Source organism: Trichosurus vulpecula, chromosome 7 (assembly GCF_011100635.1).
Source record: "Trichosurus vulpecula isolate mTriVul1 chromosome 7, mTriVul1.pri, whole genome shotgun sequence".
In the NCBI taxonomy this organism is placed as follows: Eukaryota; Metazoa; Chordata; class Mammalia; order Diprotodontia; family Phalangeridae; genus Trichosurus; species Trichosurus vulpecula.
This window is the reverse complement of record NC_050579.1, coordinates 244,435,426-244,452,628: the sequence shown is the minus strand read 5'-3', so window position 1 is coordinate 244,452,628 and position 17,203 is coordinate 244,435,426. Positions and strand designations below refer to the sequence as shown.

Below are 17,203 nucleotides of genomic sequence, written 5' to 3'. Positions count from 1 at the left end.
CAATAGAACCTGCCCCACAGGGTTGGGAGGATCAAAAGAGACAATATATAGAAAGCACTTTGTAAACCTTCAAGTGCTAGTTAAAAAGAGGGATGATTATGAATTACTTTACAGGGCTGATTCTTAGTTTTGTAATCTGTAAGGTAATTTAAATGATAATTATCATTATAAATGGCATGTATATAGGAAGTATTATTATCCCATTTACATATGAGGAAGTAAATGGTTTCACAGCTGGTAAGTATTAGAGGCAGAATCAGAGCCTGGTCTTCCCGACTCCAAGTCAAGCACCAGAAGCTTAGACAGACGGTCTCTAAGGTCCTTTCTGGCTCTAAATCCTACAGAATTTGAAGATCAAATTAGGTGATGTGAGTGAAGGTACTTCGTAAACGATGAAGGACTCTATGGCTATTATTATTATTATATAGCATATCCTTTGATTTGTATAGACAGAGAGGAAGAGGAGGTGAGAGCATGTGTATATGGGAGGGGAGGGGGAGTGAGAAACATACTGCATTGAAAAAGTAATTAAATTTAAAAAAGGAAATGGAAAATAGGATCTGGATTCAAGTCTTGACTCTGTCACTTAATACTATCTAACCCGAGAGAGGTGATTTGCTAGGTGTTTTTGTACAGTCGTGTTCGACTCTGTGACCCTGTGGACCATAACGAGGTTTTCTTGGCGGACTGAAATGGTTTACCATTTTCTTCTCTAGTGGATTAAGGCAACCAGGGGTTAAATGGCTTGCCACTTAACACAAGCTAGTTAAGAATCTAAGGCTAGATTTGAACTCAAGTCTTCCCTACTAAAGGTCCAAGCAGGGGTGGCCTTCCTTTTAAGGAGGCTTCTTTCATTCTAACAGGCCCTAACTAACCAATGTTAAATCAGAGTTTCAGGGGAAACCTGATTTCAGCTGTCCTCAGTTCTGTGACAAGAAACAAGACATTGTCAACCTGCCCAGAGCTCAGATGGAGCAGCCAGGGGTCACCCTAAAGGGAGACGCTGCCAAGATCTTCTGGTTCCATTTCCTCTTTTGGCCACCCTCCCCCATCCCAGCAAGAGGGGATTAGGAGATTATTCTCCGTTAAGAAAATCTGGGCACCCGTTCTCCAAGGGTTTTAATCCCTGGCACTCCCTTCTGGCACCTTCTTTCTATTTTCACCTGATCTCCCTGAAGGTGTCAGCCCCATTGGCTACTCAAGGATTTAGGGAGGACTTTTAACACCCGCTGTGGGGACAAGGTAGGGGGGGTGTTGGGGTGGAAGGGGGGCGTTGTCAGAAGATAATGGGATAGGTCTGAACCATCCTGGGCCTGGGGGAGGGGAGAAAAGAAGGCCAGACACTAGATGTGGGAATTAAGGATAAGGTATTAGCTGTTCGTGCCTTCCTCCTTCCCTTCAGCCGCTTTCTTTTTCTCTGCCTCTCCCTTGGATGATTTAAGCAGCCATCCGTCTCCTTCCCTACTCTGTTCAGAAGTTCCTATGTGCTTGCTGCGTGAAAGAGAAAATTTATTTGTGTTTGTGTGAATGTGTGTTAGCTTAGAAAAGATTGCGTGCCCCACTGAAAAGGAGAAAGGGAGCAAGCTTTGACCCTCACCTCAACTTTCCCATCAAGACACCAGCAAAAACTCGGGAGAGAAGATGGGGAACGTCATGGAAGGGAAGACGGTAGAGGAGCTGAGCAGCACCGAGTGCCACCAATGGTACAAGAAGTTCATGACCGAGTGCCCATCCGGCCAGCTCACGCTGTACGAGTTCAGACAATTCTTTGGCTTGAAAAACCTGAGCCCTGCCGCTAGCCAGTATGTGGAGCAGATGTTTGAGACATTCGACTTCAACAAGGTGAGTGGGGACAAGGGAGGCCAGGCATCCTGAGGAGTCTTGGAAGGCAGGTTGTGGTGTCATAGGAGGAGCAAATCATTTCACCCCTTTGGGCCTCAGTTTCTCCTTCTGTAAAATAAGAAAGTTGGAATAGATGGCTTCTAAGATCTAAATCTGTTATCTTTGCTATGATAGGGAAGCTTAGAAATCATCAGATCAAAATCTAGACATGGAGGAGGCCTCAGAAGCCACCTTCATCCAGCCCCCTCATTTTACGGTGGAGGAAACTGAGTTCCAGGGAGAGTGACTGGCCCAACCAAGGTCACACAGGTAGTGTACCCAAGATTCAAACCCAGGTCCTCTGACTCCAGTTCGAGTGGTCTTACTATTCTATCACAGTTGCACTAGCTGGAAAAAGACAGAAGGGGAAGTATTGCTTTTGTTCATCCAGGTGAGGAGGATACCAATGGTGCTCTAAGGGTTAACAGTTGCTTTTCCAGTACTTTGTGAAGCCCCTACTTTATTCTCTAAACTGAAGGTGCCCAAAAGTCTCTTCCCCTTACCTTGAAATACCATAAAACTTCCCCCTTATCCTGGACCATAAAATTCTTTGTCTCCCCACATCCTGGGTGATAAAATTTCCCCTATCTTCCTTATCCTGTCCTTATAAAAACAAGCTCTGTCCGTCTGTAAATTGCTAGTCCTTCTTCCAGGTCTAGCCAGCTCCCCTTGGTTAGGAGAAAGTCGTCTATGTGAATTCTTTCACACCTGATCCTGCTCTAGCAACTCTAAACCTGGTCACAGGGACTGGGCAAGATGGATCTCAAACTGTAACAGAAGAGGCTGTGGTTAGATGGTAGGGAGGACATTGGTAATTGGGGGCTCTAATCCTGGACCGTCTTCTTCATATCCTTGGGCAGTGTGTTGTCCCATGGGGATGGGAGTGGGAGAAGTTCCCATACAGGCAAAATCCCAGCTCTTTCAAAGTATGAAACTTTTTAAAAAAATAAGGTAATACTGCCTGGCCTGATTATCTCACTGGATTGTTAGAAGCAACTAAGTCAATCGAAACTCTAATGTAAGTTCTTCTTAAGAATGACTTTCTCCACTGTCCTGTGGACCCAGGACAGACCACCATTTCTGGATTGGCCTCAGAAAAAACAAACAAGCCTAAATCACACCCTTGCCCTGCCTCCCCGGCCCAGGCAGCAGGCTGCAGGCCCTTTCAAGAAAAATTGTTCACTGAGCCTGATAATGCAATTATAAGTCTTTCTTGTTTTTTCCTGGGGCCAGGATTAAGCAGAAAGTGTGGGAGAGGCTGACCCGAGTTCTGTTGGGTTGGACCTGGGTCTACAAGAGATACTGGGAAGCCTCTGGGGGCTGGTAAGGACTCAGGGCTATTTTCAGTTCAGATAAAGCAGATTATGGGTTTGGGGCAATGGAAATAGAAAAGACTTCAGTCTGATGCTTGAAGCTTTTTCCTGGGGGAGCTGGGGGGGAGGAAAAGTAGCCAAGGTAGGAGGGAGCTGAGTCATCCAGATGAGGGGTGAAAAGAAGCAGAGAAAAGAACTATCCAGGCAGAGAAGCAGCTTTAGGGCAATGGGAGTTACCTGTATTGGTGTGGACAGATCTCTAGAACCCAGAGGTGGGAATATTGGAAGGGTAAAGGTAGGAGAGGGGCCTTAGCGGAAGCACTTTATCAGCCTTGGGCTCGAGCCCTAAGGAGGTCATGGAGAACACACAACAAATATGAAGCTCTTTTCCAAAAGAGGAGAGCTGCACCCTCTGAGAAGCAGTGATGGTTTTGATCCACACGTGCTGTTACCCGAGATCACCCAGTAAAGGTCAGAGGAAGAAGAAATGGTCCATGATTTCCAGCTGAGAGATGCAGTCTAATAATGATCAGGCAGTTCGGCCTGGAGTCAGGAAGATCTGAGTTCAAATGTGACCTCAGTCACTTACTAGCTGTGTGACCCTGGACAAGTCACTTAACCTCCATATGCCTTCAACTATAGGGAGATAATAATATCACTTACCTCACCGGGTTGGGGAGAGGGGGAAGCTGTTAGCACAGTGCTTGACACATAGCAGGTGACTATGATCAATTAGAGATTACAGTCTAACCCTAACCCTAAATGTGCATTTAAAAGTTTATTGCCTAACCCTTATTATCTGGAATGGAGGACTGAAACGCTTTACCTGCTTCTACTCACTTCCATATCTAATTTATATTCTGTGTAGGAACACGTGCATGGATAAGTATATACAGAATGAATATATATATATATATATATATATATATATATTTTACAAATAGTTTTGGAGATAGTAGGTGCTAATATCTAAAAAGAATAGGATAGACTTTCAATTATTGTTGTGCAATCTCAGTCAATTTTGACTCTTTGTGATGCCATTTGGGGTTTTCTTGGCAAAGATACTGGAGTGGTTTTCTGTTTCCTTCTCTAGCTCATTTTACAGATGAGGAAACTGAGGCAAATGGGGTTAAGTGACTTGCCCAGGATCACACAGCTAGTAAGTGCCTGAGGCCAGATTTGAACTCAGAAAGATGAGTCTTCCTGACTTGAGGCCCTGAACTCTAACCACTGTGCCACCTAGCTGCCCCTAAGCTCTCTATCAGCTTTGAACTGATCAGAAGATCATAGATTTAGACCTAGAAAGGACTTTAAGGCCATCAGGCCTAAGATTGACTAAGGCCAATTTGGCAGGGATGGAATAATAAATGCTACCAACTATTTTACTATCAGCTTTCCCTGGCCTTAGATGCAGCTAGGTCCTGATTCGTATGAACAACGAATCCCCTGAATTGGCTGAATGTATTTTAATTTACATTATCCAAAATTACACTTCTCTGTAATAGATGGCCATTGGTTCCAGTCCAATGGAAACGGGCAATGAGAGCTCAAATAATGCGCCCACATCATGGAGATTCATTATTCTCATGAATGGAGACCTTGTTGTATCAGTCCTGGGCAGCTCCCATCGCTGCCATCCTGAAATCAGCTGGAAAAGCCCGAAGAGAGAGAGACAGAGCCCTGGAGGAGAGAGATGGGCATCAGGTTAATCATGTTTAACACTGTCCCAGAACGGGCAATGCCCTCTGCTTGCTGTAAGTAGGAAGAGGCGAATTCAGTGTGATTTGAGAACCTCAGCCCCCACATACCTTCCCTTCTGGTCTGTCAGAGCAGCTTCTTTACAATCTCTTCTTTGATGGGCCGCTAGGTGGTGTAGTGGGTAGAGTACCAGGCCTGCAGTCAGGAAGACTCATCTTCCCCGAGTTCAAATCTGGCCTCAGATGCTTACTAGCTGTGTGTCCCTGGACAAGTCACTTCACCCTGTTTGCCTCAGTTTCCTCATCTGTAAAATGAGCTGGAGAAGGAAATGGCAAACCACTCCAGTACCTCTGCCAAGAGAACCCCAAATGGGGTCACGAAGAGTTGGACACTATTGAAACTACTCAGCAACAGCAAAACTATAAAATGCACATTTGTTATCCAGAAGGGGGGGCCCCATTAACCCTTTAGTATTTGTTAGCTTATCATATGAGTTAGCCGGGCCCCTTGGAGGGTAGGTCAGTTTTGAGCCTCTGCTTCCTTACTTCCCTTCTGACACCTCCTACGGGAAGCCTTCCTTGATCTCCCTCCTTGTTAATATTCTTTCTGTCATCAAATTGTCTTACATTTACTTCTCTGTGTCTTTGGAGGATTCCCCTTCCCCCCACCCCCACCCCCTGTAGAATGAAGCACCTTGAGGGCAGGGACTGTTTTTCATTTTGACTTTTATGATAGGCCCAGTGCTTTTAACAGATGTTAACATATGAAAAAATTCAGAAAGCAGTTAGGTGGTACAGTGGATAGAACACTGGACCTGGAGTCAGGAAGACCTGAGTTCAAATGTGACTTCAGACACTTCCTAGTTGTGTGACCCTGGGCAAGTCACTTACCCCTGTTTGCCTCAGTTTCCTCATCTAAGGAGATAATAGCACCTACCTCCCGGGGTTGTTGTGAGGATCAAAGAAGAGAGAATTTGTAAAGCACTTTGTAAACCTTCAAACTCTAAAAATCCCATATTATTATTATTATTGTTGTGGTCAGAAGGTTCTCAGTACCAAGTGAGCAGGACGGGTGGAAAGGGCAGTGGGAGTTCAGGGGAGGACAAGTCTGGAAGGCTTCACACTGCATGCAAAAGTTATTAGGGCTCTCTTTCATATGTGATGTGCTCGAATGTGGTCCTTGGGAAAATCTGTTTCTCCTAACCTTACCTTTGGGACACTAATATGAGTGAATTGGACGTACTCCCCCCTCCCCCACTTAATAGTATTTTATTTTTTCCAATTGTTTTCAACGTTAATTTTTATAAGATTTTGAGTTCCAAATTTTTTTTCTCTCTCTCCCTTTCCCTCTACTTAGCAGCAGCATCTGATATATTCCCAGTGGTCTGCTGGTAAATGTTTAACTACCAGCTCCCTGAAAATGACAGATTTTAAAATTTAATTTGCATTATTATTTTCTCTATTACTTTCTTAAATCTGGAAGCCGACAAAACACTAAATCGATCCCTGATTTGTAATGCTTCCTGCTTTTCAAGATGTAAATACACCAAAAATTAAATAATCCTCAGCAGACTGTGTGAGCTGGCTTCATCCTCATCCCTCTTTCCTGATCTCATCAGTAGAATCGATGGGGTTGAACAGATGGTCTTTTCTAGGGTAGAGTTTGAGGTTCACTAGTAAAGCTAACCCCTAAATCCTAATAATATTACCCCCTCCCCAACATACAAAATCTCCTTGACTTGGTTAAGGCATTGAATGCCATTTTTTGTTTGTTTTGAGTGTAAACATATATAGAATCCTAGATACAGGGACATCAGGAGCCGTCTGGTCTGACCTCATTTTTACAGGAAAAGAAACTGAGGTCTTTTTACTTCAATTCAACAAACATTAATGCCAGGAAACAATCTGAATAGTTATAGTTGTTCACGAATGGGTTGGCTTGCTCCTTAAAGTACTAAGTTTCCCATATTGGAGGTCACTGAAGGTCGTTGTTAAAAAGTAAGTGCATTGTCTTAGAAAGACATTATTTGTCATTAACACCTTAGTATGGATCAGTGTATCAGGTTAGTTTCAAGTATGGAAGGGGCCTGAGAGACCACCTAGTCAAATCTCATCATTTTATACACAGGTTAGAAAAGTGGGGACCTGAGAGGAGTGTGTGACTTGTCTAAAATCACAAATTGATTTAGAAGCAGAGCCTGGATTAGAATCCAGGTCTCTTGATCCCTAGTGGGTGTTTTCATTTATTCACCAAAATCCTATTTAGCATCTACAATGCACAAAGCCTTATGTTCCTTGCTAGAAGCAGCTAGGTGGGTGAGAGACTTGTCCTTAGACTCAGAAAGACTCGAGTTCAAATCTCCCCTCGAACATTTGCTAGCTCTCTGACACTAGGCAAGGGCAAGTCGCAACCTCTCTCGGCCTCAGTTTACTCAAGATGGGGATAATAACAGCCCCTACCTCACGGCGTTGTTGTGAGAATCAAGTGGGATAGCATGTATGATGCTTTGTAAATGTTAAAGTATTATGTGGGTGGTAGTTATTGCTCCTTTCCCAGTCCTCCTTCATTAATTCCAATTTATCAGGAATATGTATATTATGGTATAGATTTGCATACACTGTATTGTATTAATTTATACATATGTACATATCATTGTATACATATCAGGGATATATATATATATGTGTGTGTGTGTATAATAGATATATTGCTGGGGAATATACTGTACTATATACACCATACATACTATTCTATAGCATACTATATATACACACTGTAATATATATAGTCTATATGTATATAATATAATATAATACAATGTGATGTAATATAATATAACATTATATTATATTAATTATATATTATATATTTCCATAAAATATATTCATATTTCTGTAGCAATATTATATATTATATTAATATGACATGTATATACTGCATTAATATATACTAATATTTTATATAGCATGTGTGTGTGTTTTGTTTAGTAGTTTTCCTTCATGTCTCACTCTTTGTGGCCCCTTTTAGGGTTTTCTTCCCAAAGATACTAGAGTGGTTTGCCATTTCCTTCTCCAGCTCAGGTAAACAGGGTTAGGTGACTTGCCCAGAGTAACACCACTAGTAAGTATCTGAGGCTGGACTTGACTCCAGGCCCAGTACTATATCCACTGTGCCACATATGTCTATGTATGTATGTATGTATGTGTGCATGCATTTTTGTAGGTGTTTTTAACAAATGCAAGTTGGCTGACTGGGTGATGGAAAGTTTAAATAATGCATCTTCACGGAACTTCTAGGAAGCAGGCAGCCAGGGAGTATATTGGATATAGCACTGGACCTGGAGTCAGGAAGACCTGAGTTCAAATTCAGCCTCAGATAGTTACTTACTAGCTGTGTGACCTTGGGCAAGTCATTTAACCTTTGCCTGCTTTGTTTTTCTCATTTGTAAAATGAGGGAAATAAGAGCCCTTATTCTGTAGGTTTGCTGTGAGGATCGAGCGAGATAATATTTGTAAAGAGCTTCACAGACTTTAAGGTGCTACATAAATGCTAGCTGTTATTATTAATAGAAGCCCACACTCTTAGGGCAGCTTGGAGGCATGGTGGATAGAATGCTGGGCCTGGAGTCAAATATATAGTTCAAATATAGAGTTCAAATATAGCCTCAGATACTCACTAACTGTGTGACCCCGTACAAGTCACTTGACCTTGTTTGCCTCAGTTTCCTCATCTGTAAAAATGAGCCGGAGAAGGAAATGGCAAACCACTCCGGTACCTTTGCCAAGGAAACTCCAAATGGGGTCAGAAGAGTCGGACACAACTGAAATATAACCATACTCTTAGATAAGAGTGTGACACAAAATAGTACAAGGTAAGTACGTTAAAGAGTTGTCAATCAACGTGCCAGTGGAGGCCAAGAGGGAGAGGAGGTTGTTATTGACACTATGGCGGTCAGATCAACTTGGGGCTCATAGAACAATGCTCTTAGCAGACAGCAAGTCTTGATGGAACAGGCCACTGGACAGACAAGTGTTGGTGTTTTAGGGAAGGAGGCCAAACGAGGTCTCTGGGGAAAGGCTATACTAGCTAAGTCACCTTTCTATAATAGCTCATATTTCTGAAGAGCTTTACGGTTTTCAAAGAGATTTCCTCAAACAGTCCTATGGAGGAGCTTGGGAAAGCATTATCATTCCCAATTTACCTAAGGTTCAGAAAAGTGAAGACTGGAAGATCAGAAGAGATGACAGATTTATGTGTCCTCATGCAGCTGGTGTCAGAGAAGGGGCTCAAACCTGGGTCTCTCCTGAGTCCAAGTCCAGAATCCCATCCACTCCATCATACTGCCTACCCAGTGGGAGTGGGGGAGAGAGAGAAGGGGAGGGCAGGGCATGGTATGATTTGGAACTGCTACAAAGGCCCATGGGATCTGATGAGGAAGAAGCACCCAAGGAAAAGGTGGTATAGAGGTGGTAAGGGGGGTGGAGGGAAGGAGAGAGGGGTGTGCGTCCCTACTAAACTTTGTGTATCTGTTTTAAATCCCCTAGGTTGTCAGTTCCTTAAGGGGGAAGGGACCATGGCTTAATTATTTTTGTTTCTTCCTTCATACCTAGCACATTGTTGGGTATATAGTAGGAACTTAATAAAGTGATTATTGACTAAATGTTGGATGAACTTCATACATTTCACCTCCAAGGCCTGGGTACTCCCTATCAGCTCTAGTCTCATTGGGACAAACATCTGAGACCTGGTTAGTGGGCAGAAGTATGAACTGGGCCTGGGAAACTCACTTCTGTCTGATTATGACATCAGAGGACTGAAAGTGAAATGCTCCTCCTGCCTCTTGCCAGAGAGGTGGTGGGCTATAGGAATGGAATGAGGCATACATTTTCAGACAGGGCTAACCTGTTGACCTTTTTTGCTTAATGAATTTATTTGTTACAGTTTTGTTATTGTTCAGTCATTTTGGTTGTGTCTGACTCTTTGTGATCCCATTTGGGGTTTTCTTGGCAAAGATACTAGAGTGGTTTGTCATTTCCTTCTCTAGCACATTTTTACAGATAAGGACCCTGGCCCTTGTAGGCTATGGTCTTTTCAGGTTCTCACTTTGAGTGAGGTAATGCCCATTCAGTGAATTGATGAGCTCCGGAGTGAAATGGGTTTAAGGTTTTGGTCTTTGAGGAAAGAAAGAAAGAAGGAAGAGAAAGAAAGAAGAAGAAAGAAAGAAGAAGAAAGAAGAAAGAAGAAGGAAAGAAAGAAAGAAAGGAAAGAAAGAAAGAAAGGAAAGAAAGAAAAAAGAAAGAAAGGAAGGAAGGAAGGAAGAAAGAAAGGGAAGGAAGGGAAAAAGAGGGAAAGGAAAGGAAAGGAAAGAGGAAAGGAAAGGAATCTAGCCAGTAAACCCCAAGTTATTTGTAATCTCATTATTGGATTTATAATCCAAGTAATCCCATTGCATCCTGGGCCACCTCCAGTCATTGTGATGAATATCTGGCCACTGGACCCAGATGTCTTTGGAGGAGAAAGTGAGGCAGATGACTGTCTGAAGCGTCCCCCCCCACCCCACCCCCATCACCCAAATCAAAGTCAAATGCAAGTCATGTCATCATCTCCCTGATGTCATGGTCCTCTTTGAAAGCAAAGGACAAACACAACAGATTGAGGAACTGAGGCAAACAGGATTAAATGACTTGCCCAGAGTTGCACAGCTACAAAGTGTCTGAGGTTGGATTTGAACCGGGAAGATGAGTCTTCCTGACTACAGGCCTGGCACTCTATCCGTTGTGCCATCCAACTGCCCCTTTGTTATAACAGCAGGTTTTATTAACGGTAGGAAGGTAATGGCAGTGTAGGGGTCCATAGATGGTGATTTTTTTTTTTAAAGGAAAAGAGCGTGCTCAAGCTAGGAATCCCCTAACAATTTTGTCCGTTCCTGCCTAGGATGGTTACATTGACTTTATGGAGTATGTGGCTGCCCTGAGCCTCGTCTTGAAAGGGAAGGTGGAACAGAAGCTTCGCTGGTACTTTAAGCTATACGACGTGGATGGCAACGGCTGCATTGACCGAGGGGAGCTGCTCAATATCATCCGGGTAACTTAAGGTGACCAGGTAGTCTGGTTCAGCCCAGACTGGCCCAGTTAATTCAATAACCTGGGCAAGCATACTGGTAAATTCCTGTTTGATCCCCAGCTACCAGGAAAGCTGCAGACCAGCTGTGAAGTCCTTTTCCTTACTCTGTGAATGATCATATCTAAAATGACCATATCACTGGAAAAAAATCTGTAGACCAACTATGAAGTCCTTTTACTTACTCTGTGAATGGCCATATCTAAGCTAACCCTTCATAATGCTTAAGATTTGACTATATAGCTCCAGACTCCTTTCCTAGATTGAGCCCAAGAAAAGACTCTCTCTAGTCCTTGCTTGACATTTCAGACTAAGGAGAACTCCTTTTGAAGTTTTTGGAGAAGGGAGGAGATTAAAATAATCTTGTTTTCTAACATCCTATTTGACCGTTGGTCAGTAGCAAATATTTAACAACTGGCTCTATGAAGACAAAAAATGTCTGAGGCCACATTTGAAATCAGGTCTTCCTGACTCCAGGCCTGGTGCTCTATCCACTTTGCCACCACACCAGTTTGGCAAGGACATTGTTAAACTGGAAGGTGTCCAGAGGACGGTGACTGGTAGAGTGTAAACTTGTTGAGAGTAGGGACTATGGTGTGTGTGGTGAAGGGCCTTGAGTCCATGTAATAGAGGACGGATTGAAAGACCTAAGGGTATGTACACTGGAGGAGACAAGACTCAAGGGACTTGATAGTTGTCTTCAGGTATTTGAAGAGATGTCATAGGGCAGAGGGATGGAACTTTTTCTATGTAGCCTCAGAGGACAGCTCCAGGAGCAGTGGGCACAAACAACCCTAGCTCTGGAGTCAGATAGCAGATTTGAGTTCAAATCTCATCTCTGATGTTTACTACCTACATGACCTTGGGAAATTTGATTACCCTCTCCAGGCCTCAGTGTCCTCATCCATCCGATTAGTGGATCAGAGTCGAGGGTCTCTGAGGTATCTTCCAGCTCGACATCCTACTTTTAGGTAAGACAGTATGGTGTAATGGTTAGAGCACTGGACTCGGAATCAGGAAGGCCTGGATTCCAATTTCAGGACAAATCACTTCTGAGGGCCTTGACTTTCCTCATCCATAAAAAGAGAGAGTTGGTTGGATTCAGGGGCCTCTAAGATTTAAGCTCTCAGTGCCTCAGTTTCCCCATCTGTAAAAAGAGGGGTTTGGTGTCAGTGGCCTTTAAGGTCCCTTTCACCCGTAGGTCTCTGATTCTCTGAAGTTATAAAGAGGAGCATTTAGGCTTGATGTCAGGAAAGACTTCCTCAGCAGAGACAAATGTCCAAAGTGGGGAGGGCTGAATTCTGTCTGGAGTTGCCCCGCCCTAAAAGTCTTCAGGAAAAGGCCAGATGACCACTTGTGGAAGATATCTATAGTGTGAATTCCTTTTCTAGTACAGGCTGAACTAGATGGCCGTGGAGGTCCCTGCACCTCTCCTTCTGTGACTTAGGGATTGGAGATCTGCCTCTCCCTGCTGGTGATTTGCTGTGTGTCTTTAGACAAGTCACTTGGCCTCTAACCTCAGTTTCTTCATTTATAAAAAGGGGATAATGATCCTGCTACCAAGCTCCCACTGTCATCGTGTGGAGTGTTTTGCAATCTTAGGGCTCTGTATACATGTGAATTACTGTTATTATCAATGCCTCAGGGGGTTGTTGTGAGGGTCAAATGAGAACAGAGCTGAAAGAAGGAACTATAGAGATGTGAAGTCACATGATCACACTGTCCTAGGGACCAAGATCCTTGAGAGTAAGGATTGCCTTTAATCTTCCTGTGTATCTCTATTGCTGAGCATACAGTAGGAGCTTAATAAATGTTTATTGACTGACAGAGAATGTCAGAGCTGGGAGGGAACTTCGAACATAAGAGTGTTGGAATATAGAGCATGGAATGTCAGAGCTGGAAGGGATTTACTTTGTGACCTCACACAAGCTAATCCCTTCTCTGGGCCTCAGTTTCCTTACCTATAAAATGAAGGGGTTTGTCTGGAAGGGATTTTAGAACATAGACTGTTAGGACACAGAGCATAGATTGTCAAGGCTGGAAGGCACTTAGAACACAGCATTAGAACACAGCATGTAATATCAGGAGCTGGGAGGGACCTTAGGACTTAAAAGGTTAGATCACAGAGCATAGAATGTCAGAGCTGGAAAGGACCTTGAAACACAGAATGTTAGAATACATGACACAGACTATCTGGGCTAGGAAGACTTTAAAACATAGAATGTTGGAACACGAGACATAGAATTCCAGAGTTGGAAGAGGACTTAGCACATAGAATGTTAGTACAAAAAACAGACCATCAGAGATTGGAGGTACTTTGGATATCATTTAGCCAAGCCCCTTTATTTTACAGATGGGGAAACTAAGGCCCAGAGAAAGGATTAGCTTGTGTGAGGTCACAAAGTAAATAGCAGAGGTGGGATTCAAACTCAAGTCTTCTGATTCTGAGCCCAGTGTTCTTCCTTTATTGTTATAAACTGAGCACATTTTGTGTGTCTGGCTCTGAGTGAGGCACCGTGGGGAATATCGAGAGGCCTAAAACATGAGAAACATGGGAATCCTGTACTGAGTGATGGATGCATGGGACTGGAGTAGTCAGGAAGTCTGCAAGAGAACTTGGAGATGAAGGGCATCCACTTCATTTTACAAAGCTTCTAAAGGCTCTTCTAACTCCCAAGATTCTGTGATTCTATGCCGTGTTTCCCTCAAGGAGCTCACACTCCACCAGAGGAAACAACCTATTTGTCTCTATCCAGTTTGGGTTTCACCCTTACCCTCTCCCTATCCCTAAACCAAACCTTCTCCCTTCTTCTCTTTTTCCTACTTTGAAGTCACTGTTCCTCTTCTTCAGGATTAAGGATTGGGGGGAATGAAGAAGAGAAGCTGAGGTTCAGAGACCCCACTGACCACAGGCCATCAGGGTGGACTGCTGTTGTTCAGTCTTTTCAGTCATATCTGACTCTTAGTGACCCCATTTGGGGTTTTTCTTGCCATTTCCTTCTCCAGCTCATTTTACAGATGAGGAAACTGAGGCAAACAGGGTTAAGTGGCTTGCCCAGAGTCACACAGCTAGTAAGTGTTTGAGGCTGGATTTGAACTCAAGTCTTCCCGACTCCAGACCCAGCAACCTATCCACCATGACACCTAGCTGCTCCCAGGCTGGACTAGATGACCACTAAAGTTCCTGTTCTGTCCCCCATCAACATCAAGAAAAATTGTGACTTGAGCAGCAAGGCACTGCTCCCCAGTAATGAAGCTAATTTCCTCCTGGGCAGGGTGTTGACTATGTGGGAAACACCATAACAGTCCCTCTACTAGGGAGAGCAGTCTGCCAAGAAACCCAGATATTTGGAAATCAACTCATTCCTTCCAATGCACAAGCAAAGAAGGCAACTGTCTTTCTCAGTCCTGCAGCTTGCAAAGGCAAAGCCAGAAATCTTTTTGAAAAACGCTGTTCCAATTTTACACTTATCTGGCGTGGATGCGACTATAGTCAAGGCAGATTATGAAGGACAAGTTAAGAAGCTACTAGAATTAATGGAAAACTATTCCTTCCAGACCTAAATTGTAGAGGCCGTGACACCCTGAGAGCTTGTCCTGCTGTGCCACCTGCTGCCTAAATCCTGATATTGCATCTTCTCCAGCCTTGTCCTCTTGGAGTCTCTGATTATTCCAGCTCTCCCTCTCCTTCATCTCATCCACTCTTCTTTTGTTTTCCTGTAGGCCATACGAGCCATCAACCCTTGCAGTGATTCAGCCATGAGTGCAGAGGAGTTCACTGACACAGTGTTTGCCAAGATTGATATCAATGGGGATGGTAAGGAGGAACCTTAAAGGGAGGGCGATGACACAATTGGGACCTTTCTCCTTCCTCTCTAACCCTCTTCTCCCTACCCAGTGTCCATCCATATACCCACCCATTCAAGCCCTGATCCACAGGTTCCATATTGGCTTTTAAAGGTTATCCCCAACCTTGATCACGGGTCCTGGACTCTTTTAAGCTCCCACATCCCAACTCTAGCATCCTGACTCCTATGCCTCCACATGCTCTCCTAAAACTTTAGCTGCTTCCCCACCTCCCATCCCCAATTAGCCTCCCTTCTTCTGACCCTACAACCTTAATCCTGGCTTCTGTCCTTTGTCTCCAGTCCTTTTTCCTTTGCCCCATCCTTGGTCCTTTGACCCCTCCTCTACTGATTCCCATGCCCCACCCCGTACTCTGGACTTCCTCCTTCCAACTGGTCCATTTGCTCTACCTCTGCTCCCTGTTCTAGACTATCTCTGCAGCCACACCCCCTATCCCCTGTCTCCCACTGGACTGTAAACCCATATGCCCCACTCAGAGATTGATGGCCTCTCCTTTCCTCCCCTCTAGGTGAGTTGTCTTTGGAGGAATTCATGGAGGGTGTCCAGAAGGACGAGATGCTGTTGGAGACATTGACCCGAAGCTTAGACCTTACCCACATTGTTCGCATGATACAGAATGGTGGGCAGAACTTGGACAAAGGACAAGGGGAGGATGGGGCAGCTGGGTAAGCCCAAAGGGGTCTGGGCTACCATCTCTGAGGGCTAGTTTTGTATTCTTTTCTTTTTTAAATATATATTATACATCACCTACATGGGTCTCAGTTTACCTCCTTTCAGGGTGTTGATGGGTGGTTAGAGCTGTTGACCCTACAGACAGCATGGTGTAGTAGATGGAGCTCTGGATTTGGAGTCAAGAAGATCTGGGCTTGACTTTTGCCTCAGACACTCACTAGCCATAAGACACTGGGCAAAACTACCTCTTAGATTCTTATTTTCCTCATCTATAAAATGAAGGGGTTGGACTCGGTCCCCTCCAAGTCTCTTCCACCTCTAAATCTATGATCCCATGATTGGTTTCCTGAGGGTCGTAAGGCCTGATTCATAGGTATAATCTGGGCAGGCTTCTGGTGTGGTAAGGAGGGAAAAGCCTAGGGCTTGGGTCAGCTATTTGCCCTGGCCTGCTGGAATGAGCTAGATCAGCTGGGGACAGGGCAGGGTTTATTTTACAGTGCTAGAACCACAATATCTCGGGGAATCTCAAAGGTAATTTATTCTAGCCCTGACCTGAGCACAAATGCCCTCTACAACATCCCTGATGAGTGGTCTTCCAGCCTCTGAAAGCCGATCCTAGGCTTTTCCTCAGTCTTATCTTGCTCCCTTCTTGTCCTTGGAAAGAAGGGATGGGGATGAGTGGCTACTGAAGAATGGAAGGGGAAAAACACAGAGGAGGGAGATCAGGAGGGAGATCTCCCAAGTCCTATTTCCCTCAGGGAGTACTCAACCTATCCTGAGTCACTCACTCATTCAATAAACATTTAGTAGATCCTTATTGTGTCTGAGCTCTCTGCTAAGCTCTGGAAGATCCAATGTTCTGATAAAACACAGTCCCTACCCAAAGAACCAAGAAAGAGTTGGATGGATTCTCACCTACTCCATGCTCCTGATTCTCCTGTCCGGGTTGCCCTCTTTTAAAGGCAATGGATCCTGTATTTCAGGGAGTACAGGAAAGGGGAAGAAAGGGGAGACAGCCTGGCCTGTTGCCCTTTTTCTGAGAGGTGGGAAGAGAACCATCAGTCTCCTACCCAGGCCGTGACAGTGCTGTCTCCTTCTCACTGCTACGGTCGCCTAGTAGCGTCCAGAAGTCTGTGCATCTTTGATTTGGTGTGCACTTTTTATGCAGGCTATGCATGTGTACAGATGTTGGGCACGTATGTGAGCTGTGGATTTGTGTGCTGGACGTATCTAGGAGTATGGGTGTATATACACATACATATATGTATTTCACATGTAAATCAGTGGTGTTCCATGGGATTTTTATTTTCACCAACCTTACCAAGATTAGGTCACCATATTTACTCAACAAGTGTCTATTGAGCTCCTACTATGTACTACATACTATTCCAGGTGTCCTCTTCTCAACTCATCCTCTGCACAGTTGCCAAGACAATATTACTAAGGCACAAGTCTGTTCATATCACCACTCTACTCCAAAGCCTGGAGCACGCTGACTTTTCTTTTGAATATAGGATAAAATATAAACTCCTCAGCCTGATATTGAAAGCACATCATAGTCTGTTTCCAATTCCTAGACCTACTTACTTCAGTGCATATTCCAGATTCCCTAGGACTATTCCCTACTCTCCAAACTCAAATGCCACTTCTCA

The 17,203-nt window shown here is 44.1% G+C and overlaps 1 protein-coding gene across 1 annotated transcript; it reads left to right on the top strand.

Annotated features, from left to right (window-relative positions):
* The first annotated feature begins 1,617 nt into the window (after window positions 1-1,617).
* LOC118858614 (guanylyl cyclase-activating protein 1) lies at window positions 1,618-15,548 on the top strand. Its single transcript, XM_036769193.1, has 4 exons — window positions 1,618-1,842; window positions 10,827-10,976; window positions 14,736-14,829; window positions 15,388-15,548. The coding sequence occupies exons 1-4, from the start codon at window positions 1,642-1,644 to the stop codon at window positions 15,546-15,548; spliced, it is 606 nt and encodes a 201-aa protein (XP_036625088.1). The 5' UTR covers window positions 1,618-1,641.
* The last annotated feature ends 1,655 nt before the right edge of the window (window positions 15,549-17,203 follow it).

What these genes read in the sequence shown, in the direction of transcription:
- LOC118858614 (XM_036769193.1), top strand. Translation starts at nt 1,642, where the DNA reads ATGGGGAACGTCATGGAAGGGAAGACGGTAGAGGAGCTGAGCAGCACC. An exon ending in AGACATTCGACTTCAACAAG is followed by an intron (nt 1,843 to 10,826) that starts GTGAGTGGGGAC and finishes GTTCCTGCCTAG; the next exon opens with GATGGTTACATTGACTTTAT. An exon ending in GATTGATATCAATGGGGATG is followed by an intron (nt 14,830 to 15,387) that starts GTAAGGAGGAAC and finishes CCTCCCCTCTAG; the next exon opens with GTGAGTTGTCTTTGGAGGAA.